The following is an 8,993-nucleotide window of genomic DNA, read 5'->3' as shown; positions in this document are numbered from 1 at the left end:
CACCAGGAAGCCCTCGAGAATGTATTTAGTGGTGAACAAAACAGCCTTTGTCCTCAGTGAGGCTGGAGACTAAGAAAAGAGACAGACAATGAAATAAACAAGAAAATAAGCAAATGTATAATTACAAATAGTATATTTTAAATAAATGAATAGGAAGTTGTGGGTCATTTCTTTTTAATCTATAAAAGTTTTAATCTATAGAAGTTTTAGTCAAGCATAAATATTGGACATTCTTATGTTATACAGATATTTATTCCTTAGTTGCCTCTTGAATTTTACTTTATGTAATTCCATAAGACAATCGTATTTTCTCATCTATTTTTACCTGCAAATATAGTATTTATATTTGTTGAAAAGTTGAAATTGTACTACTAAATTCATCTTTTAAAAAATTTACTTAATCTTGATTGCTTGTCTGAAAGCTTCTAAGATCTTTTCATGTATCATTGAATTTTTTTAAAACTGTCAGTGGATATCTATGAATGGATCTATTTATATAGTTTCTTTAAAGTTTACCATTTGTCAAAGGATACATTTTAAAAGAGAATATTATTGAAATTTTATGTGAATGATGAATGGACACATGTCAAAGATTCTATTTTATTATTAATATTTAATGTAGAAACCAATAAGATGTTACCATCAGTTCAGGCAACAGTTCACCACATATTTATCATCAGTAAGGGTGCTAAAATGAATTTATAAGTTGATGCAAAACTAGTCAAGTATCCAAAAGGCTATCATTACTTGCATTTCACCTGACACAATTTGAATGTCTATGGCCAGACATTGTTGACATTGATATTATTTTGTGTGAATCAACATCTCTATTTTGAGTTGTAAAATGTCTTAGCCAAAAATAATGAAAGATAGATAATAACCTGAATGCAAGAACTAGTAAAGTCACTCACTAAATTAAAAAGAATCTCACTGCTCTTTCTTGATATTATATGTGCTATTAATGATCCAACTGAAGAGAGAAATGTGGCTGATGCTCTTGAGAAGCTGAGAAGGGAGGAGATCACAGTGCAAAAGTGAAGGAGTTAAATCATAATTCCCTAGTTAATGATTAATATTGACAATGAAGTGTTTGCTTGCTTATCTTATTAAACTATAGTTTATTTACAATGTTGTATTGGTTTTGGGTGTATAGTCATGTGATTCAGTTCATATATATGTGTGTTCATATGTATGTATATTTTCCATCTCAGATTACTTTTCACTATAGGTTATTACAAGACATTGAGTATAGATTCCTGTGCTATACAATAGATCATTGTTGTTTATCTATTTTATATTTGGTAGTCTGTATCTGTTAATCCCAAACTCCCAATTTATCCCTCCCCTCCCCTTTTCCTTTTGATTACCATAAGTTTGTTTTCTGTGTCTGTGAGTCTTTTTCTGTTTTGTAAATAAGTCCATCTGTGTAATATTTTTTTTTTTTTTTAGAAATCACTGATGTATACAACAGTCTTTTGGACTCTGTGGGAGAGGGAGAGGGTGGGATGATTTGGGAGAATGGCATTGAAACATGTATAATATCATATATGAAATGAGTCACCAGTCCAGGTTCGATGCACGATACTGGATGCTTGGGGCTGGTGCACTGGGATGACCCAGAGGTAGGGTATGGGGAGGGATGAGGGAGGAGGGTTCAGGATGGAGAACACATGTATACCTGTGGTGGCTTCATTTTTATATATGGCAACCAATAAATATTGTAAAGTTGCAAAACAAAATAAAATATAAAAAAATTAAAAAAAAAAACCCACTAACAAAAAAAAAGAAAAAAGAAAGAAAAGAAACCACATATCAGTTCAGTTCAGTCGCTCAGTCTTGTCCAGCTCTTTGCCACCCCATGAATTGCAGCACGTCAGGCCTCCCTGTCCATCACCAATTCCCGGAGTTCACCCAAACTAATGTTCATCGAGTTGGTGATGCCATCCAGCCATCTCATTCTGTGTCATCCCCTTATCCTCCTGCCCCCAATCCCTTCCAGCATCAGAGTCTTTTCCAATGAGTCAACTCTTCACATGAGGTGGCCAAAGTACTGGAGTTTCAGCTTTAGCATCATTCCTTCCAAAGAAATCCCAGGGCTGATCTCCTTCAGAATGGACTGATTGGATCGCCTTGCAGTCCAAGGCACTCTCAAGAGTCTTCTCCAACACCACAGTTCAAAAGCATCAATTCTTCGGCGCTCAGCCTTCTTCAAAGTCCAACTCTCACATCCATACATGATCACAGGAAACCATAGCCTTGACTAGCCAGACCATTGTTGGCACACTAATGTCTCTGCTTTTCACTATGCTATCTAGGTTGGTCATAACTTTCCTTCCAAGGAGTAAGCGTCTTTTAATTTCATGGCTGCAGTCACCATCTGAAATGATTTTGGAGCCCCCCAGAAAATAAAGTCTGACACTGTTTCCACTGTTTCCCCATCTATTTCCCATGAAATGAAGGGACCAGATGCTATGATCTTCGTCTTCTGAATGTTGAGCTTTAAGCGAACATTTTCACTCTCCACTTTCACTTTCATCAAGAGGCTTTTTAGTTCCTTTTCACTTTCTGCCATAAGGGTGGTGTCATCGGCATATCTGAGGTTACTGATATTTCTCCCAGCAATCTTGAATCCAGCTTGTGCTTCTTCCAGCACAGCGTTTCTCATGATGTACTCTGCAAAGAAGTTAAATAAGCAGGGTGACAATATACAGCCTTGACGTTCTCCTTTTCTTATTTGGAACTAGTCTGTTGTTCCATGTCCAGTTCTAACTGTTGCTTCCAGACCTGCATACAGATTTCTCAAGAGGCAGGTCAGGTGGTCTGGTATTCCCATCTTTTTCAGAATTTTCCACAGTTGATTGTGATCCACACAGTCAAGGCTTTGGCATAGTCAATAAAGCAGACATAGATGTTTTACTGGAACTCTCTTGCTTTTTCCATGATCCAGCAGATGTTGGCAATTTGATCTCTGGTTCCTCTGCCTTTTCTAAAACCAGCTTGAACATCAGGAAGTTCATGGTTCACGTATTGCTGAAGCTTGGCTTGGAGAATTTTGAGCATTACTTTATTAACATGTGAGATGAGTGCAATTGTGCGGTAGTTTGAGCATTCTTTGGCATTGACTTTCTTTGGGATCAGAATGAAAACTGACCTTTTCCAGTTCTGTGGCCACTGCTGAGTTTTCCAAATTTGCTGGCATATTGAGTGCAGCACTTTCACGGCATCATCTTTCAGGATTTGAAATAGCTCAACTGGAATTCCATCACCTCCACTAGCTTTGTTCATAGTGATGCTTTCTAAGGCCCACTTGACTTCACATTCCAGGATGTCTGGCTCTAGGTCAGTGATCACACCATCGTAATTATCTAGGTCATGAAAATCTTTTTTGTACAGTTCTTCTGTGTATTCCTGCCGCCTCTCCTCAATATCTTCTGCTTCTGTTAGGTCCATACCATTTTTGTCCTTTATCGAGCCCATCTTTGCATGAAATATTCCCTTGGTATCTCTAATTTTCTTGAAGAGGTCTCTAGTCTTTCCCATTCTGTTGTTTTCCTCTATTTCTTTGCATTGACCCCTGAGGAAGGCTCTCTTTCTCTTCTTGCTATTCTTTGGAACTCTGCATTCAGATGCTTATATTTTTCCTTTTCTTCTTTGATTTTTGCTTCTCTTCTTTTCACAGCTATTTGTAAGGCCTCCCCAGACAGCCATTTGGCTTTTTTTGCATTTCTTTTTCATGGGGGTGTTATTGATTCCTGTCTCCTGTACAATGTCACGAACCTTTTTCCACAGTTCATCAGGCACTCTATCTATCAGATCTAGGCCCTTAAATCTATTTCTACTTCCACTGTATAATTATAAGGGATTTGATTTAGGTCATACATGAATGGTCTAGTGGTTTTCCCTTCCTTTCTTCAATTTAAGTCTGAATTTGGTAATAAGGAGTTCATAATCTGAGCCACAGTCAGCTCCCAGTCTTGTTTTTGTTGACTGTATAGAGTTTCTCCATCTTTGGCTGCAAAGAACACTATGAATCTGATTTTGGCATTGACCATCTGGTGATGTCCATGTGTAGAGTCTTCTCTTGTGTTGTTGGAAGAGGGTGTTTGCTATGACCAATGCATTTTCTTAGGAAAACTCTATTAGTCTTTGCCCTGCTTCATTTCATATTCCAAGGCCAAATTTCCCTATTACTCCAGGTGTTTCTTGACTTCCTACTTTTGCATTCCAGTCCCCTATAATGAAAAGGACATCTTTATTGGGTGTTAGTTCTAAAAGGTCTTGTAGGTCTTCATAGAACCGTTCAACTTCATCTTCTTCAGGGTTATTAGTTGGGGCATAGACTTGTATTACCATGATATTGAATGGTTTGCCTTGGGAACGAACAGAGATCATTCTGTCATTTTTGAGATTGCATCCAAGTACTGCATTATGGACTCTTTTGTTGACCATGATGGCTACTCCATTTCTTCTGAGGGATTCCTGCCCGCAGTAGTAGATATAATGGTCATCTGAGTTAAATTCACCCATTTGAGAAGGGAATGGCAAACCTCTTCAGTATTCTTGCCTTGAGAACCCTATGAACAGTATGAAAAGGCAAAATTATAGGATACTGAAAGAGGAACTCCCCAGGTCAGCAAGTGCCCAATATGCTACTGAAGATCAGTGGAAAAATAACTCCAGAAAGAATGAAGGGATGGAGCCAAAGCAGAAACAATACCCAGCTGTGGATGTGACTGGTGATAGAAGCAAGGTCCGATGCTGTAAAGAACAATATTGCATAGGAACCTGGAATGTCAGGTCCATGAATCAAGGCAAATTGGAAGTGGTCAAACAAGAGATGGCAAGAGTGAATGTTGACATTCTAGGAATCAGCGAACTCAAATGGACTGGAATGGGTGAAACCACATATAAGTGACTGTATATATTTGTTTTTCTCTGACTTACTTTACTTAGTAAGATAATTTACTGGTCCATCTATTTTGCTGCAGACTCCAAGTTTTTTAATAATCCACATTCACAACTTTTATTCCAAGAATAAAAGTAAAACAGAAACATTTGTTAATTTTTGAAGTTTTATTTTTCAATAATACAAGTCTGGTTTGTTGGAGGATAGGGCTTCTGAAGCAGAGGGACTTTGAGGGTTGGCTGGTCTTCTTATTAAAGACCCTGCTTATTTCACACCAGAATGTGATCTTTCACTTTCCTTCTCTGTTATGTTCTCTGACATGTATTCTGTGCATGCCCTATGCAGGTGTTTTCAGATAGCTGTCAAGAACTAGGTTTAGAACAACAACAACCAAATATGTTAGGATCTTTCTATAAGAATTTCTAGCACATAATATTTTTAGGTTTATTTGTTGGGCATTTTCAACTGAGTCATAGAACTATAGTATTTTTCTTTTTTATATTATGAACCCATCTTAAGAATCCTCAACATTGACAACTCATTTTTATCTAACCTAGCTCTCTCTACAACTTGAAAATAAAATCTCATGCAAGTACATCATATCCACGAAGTTTTTAAAAGACTTTTGAGACTCTACCCATTCCTAATCAGTTATCTAGTGGCCTGATCTTGTTCTAGTCATTTCTAACATTGGGCAAAGTTGCTCCAGGATGACTTTCAATTCCTGTTGGAAAAATTGCTATTAACTTGAACCGTGTGAAAGATGTGATCATTGACTTTGAGTGGTATTCTCCACTTGCCCAGTCTAAGAAAAAATTAATTTCACCAGTAATAGGTGTCCATTGCACACTGTGCTGTACTTAGTCATTCAGTCATGTCCTACTCTTTGTGACCCCCTGGACCGTAGCCTGCCGGGTACCTCTCTCCATGGGGATTCTCCAGGCAAGAATACTGGAAGAGATTGTCATGAGCTCCTCCAAGGGATCTTCCCAACCCAGGGATTGAACCCAGATTCCCCACATTTCAGGTGGATTCTTTACTGTCTGAGCCACCAGGGAAGCCTAGTAATAGGAGCATGACATTAATGAGCCCCATTCTCACATCCTCACCTCTCCAAAGGAAAGTTATTATCAGAATGTTTACATTTCTGATGCATAACAGCAGACTGGGCAATAAAATAGCTCATATGTATTGAGCCCTTACTGTGTGACCAAGCAGTGTTTCAGTCTTGCCCATGTCCTCACAAGACTGTGTGTTGGGCTATTATTATCACTTGATGGATGATTTGTTGAGCATATGTCCTAGTCCTCATAGTTAATAAGAAATTCTGGGTCCAGAACACATGCCCATAACAAATATACACTATCAGGTGCTAGAATTAGCCAGAGTTGCAGTTCACGTTTACACAGACAGAGTTGGGAGAGACAGTTCCTTTGAACAAAAGAAAAGAGATTGATGTGGGGCTTAGGTAAGAGTACTGGTGTTGGACATATGAGAAGCTCCAGATTGCCACTGGCTATAAAATTATCAGAGTAGAAAGCTATATTTTTAAGAAATATAGTTTCAGGTCCAAAATTTGGTCTTTTAGAATATTCTTTAAATGATGCAAGTAAAATGTTGGAATTATCTTCTAAATTATTGCTACCTGGAATTGGCTTTATTGACTAAAGTCACATATAAGAATGGGTTCTATGGGTTCTCAGTGTTGATTTGTATTACATGATGCCTTTGATGGTCTACTGCTAAATATCTAAATTGATTACAAAGCCAAAAGATCAGAGGAGAAAAGGAGATACAAATAAGAAAAGAAGAAAACTAGAAAAAAGCACAGTAGAGAGTCTGGATAAATACAGGAAGTTGTAAGCTTTTGCTCATACTTAAATCTATATATTGCTAAAACAAAATGAAACAAAAAAGTATATAAGGCAAGCATTATACATTTTAAAGTCTTCATTGTAGAAAATTCATATAGTCAACAAGTTTAGTGGTGAAAATCAGAGGTATCTTTTAGTTCATTTCCTTTCTTACTGCCATATGGCACCAGAATTTCTTTATGTCATTCTTCATCTCCAAGTTTCTCAGCGTGTAGATTAGAGGATTGAGCATGGAAGCAATGATAGTATAAAAAAGAGCGAAGACTTTGTCTCCTGGTAAAGTAGTTGCTGGACATATGTAAATGAAGAATAAAGGAGCAAAAAAGAGGACCCCCACAGTGATGTGGGAACTGCAGGTTGAGAGAGCTTTGTGGCGATTCTCTACAGAGTAGGACCTGACAGTGTACAAGATCACAGCATAGGATATCAACATAACCACAAAAGTCACCAGGCCCATGAGGCCCGAATTGGCAACGACAAGGAGGCTGATTCTGGTGGTGTCAGTGCAGGCCAGTTTCAGCAAAGGATACATATTGCAGAAGTAATGATCTATTTCATTTGGGCCACAGTAAGGTAAAAAGATGGCCAGGAGAAACTGACCGAAGGAATGCAGGACCCCCCCCCAGTGCAGGAAGCAGTGATCATGGCAACACACTTCTGTCTGGTCATGATCAGAGTGCAGAGCAGAGGCTTGCAGATGGCCGCATAGAGATCATAGGCCATCCCTGTGAGGATGAAGACCTCAATGCCCCCAAAGAAGTGAATGGTGAAGAGCTGTGTCATGCAGCCATGGTAGGAAATGATCTTCTTTGCTGCCAGCAAGTCAGCAATCAACTTGGGGGTCACAGTGGAGGTGTAACAAAGGTCTGCGAGGGAAGGTGACTCAGAAAGAAATACATGGGCTGCTTCATAAGTTGACTGGAGGCAATAGAAATCATGATAAGTAGGTTTCCGATCAGAATTGCAACATAACAAAGTAAGAACTGTAAAAACCAGAGAATTTCAATTTCCTCTTTCTGAGAAAGTCCTAAGAGAATAAATTCTGTGATGTTATTCCTATTTTCCATGATTCAGAGCAGTTTGTAGCCACCTGAAATTAAATAGTTAGCAATCTTTATAACTATGTAAATACGATGATGTATATTATTCCTTGTCATGGGCATTTTAAAATGGAAAGCATTCAAAACTTGAAGAAAAAGATTTGATTTTTATTTTGAAAGGCTTTCCTTACATTCTTTTTGTTCCTCTCTGGAAAATATTAATTCCTGATAAACAACTTTGATACCTAATTTAAAAACTAACACTGTAGAATGCAGCATATTTATGCAACTAGTCTATTAGCATGTATTATCAAACATAACTGGATAATATGCCTTGGTAGAATTCAAGAAATGGTACTGTAGAAAAAAAAAATCAGTCATCCCTTTCCTAGTCTCACTATTTGTTATTGAGAAAATAGGCACAGAAATGAAACCTTGAGAGAAAATTAAAAAGCACTTATATGTGGATAATGTTATATGTGAGAAATTTCCTTCCATCTATCCTAGGTGGAAATGTCAACCAATTTGGAATCATGATATATATATACATGGCCAAAATCAGCTATACATCTGTTGCACCTAATTTACAAATATTATTAATTTACAAATGTGCTTAATTTGCAGATAGAATATTATATTTATATTCAAACAAAAGGATAACAAGCAAAGTATAATTACCTCTATTTTTCAAAAGGTATCATCTCAAACTTTAAAAATATTTGTTTTTTACATTCAGTAAGGCATTTGAGGTTAATAGTAGGTTTCACTTGAATTTTAGTCTCACACAGTGTCTTTCTCACTTGCATAAATTGGCTTCTTTCTAATCGATGTACTCAAGCTGTTCAACTCTTCCTAATAATCAGGCATCCTAAAAACGTTTGTTTCTTTCTGTTCCTATATCACATGTCTTAATATCTCAGGCTGGCTTTTCTCTCTTCCATTCCTGTTATTTTTACCTCCTCTTCCTTCTAGTCACTGCTGTAAAGTAATGTAAAACCAACTCTAATAATATGCTCATAACTATTATGCCTTTGAACAAACCAATACCTTTCTACTGGCAGAAGTTCAAGAAGCATAGACTAGGGAGAACTACTGAGAATTAATCATACCACTAAATCACACCAAAATTCTCTACTTCAACTATATAAAACACAAGACCTTAGTATTTATTTA

The 8,993-nt window shown here is 37.3% G+C and overlaps 1 protein-coding gene across 1 annotated transcript; it reads right to left on the bottom strand.

Annotated features, from left to right (window-relative positions):
* Nucleotides 1–6,913: 6,913 nt before the first annotated feature.
* On the bottom strand, nucleotides 6,914–7,847 carry LOC102279200 (olfactory receptor 4P4). Its single transcript, XM_014480755.2, is given in 3 exon segments — nucleotides 6,914–7,402; nucleotides 7,405–7,655; nucleotides 7,658–7,847. Coding segments are annotated over 3 exon segments (930 nt in total).
* Between the last annotated feature and the right edge of the window lie 1,146 nt (nucleotides 7,848–8,993).

This window comes from Bos mutus, chromosome 9 (assembly GCF_027580195.1).
Source record: "Bos mutus isolate GX-2022 chromosome 9, NWIPB_WYAK_1.1, whole genome shotgun sequence".
NCBI lineage: Eukaryota > Metazoa > Chordata > Mammalia > Artiodactyla > Bovidae > Bos > Bos mutus.
Note: the sequence above shows the minus strand (reverse complement) of the source record. Positions and strands in the feature narration are given on the sequence as shown.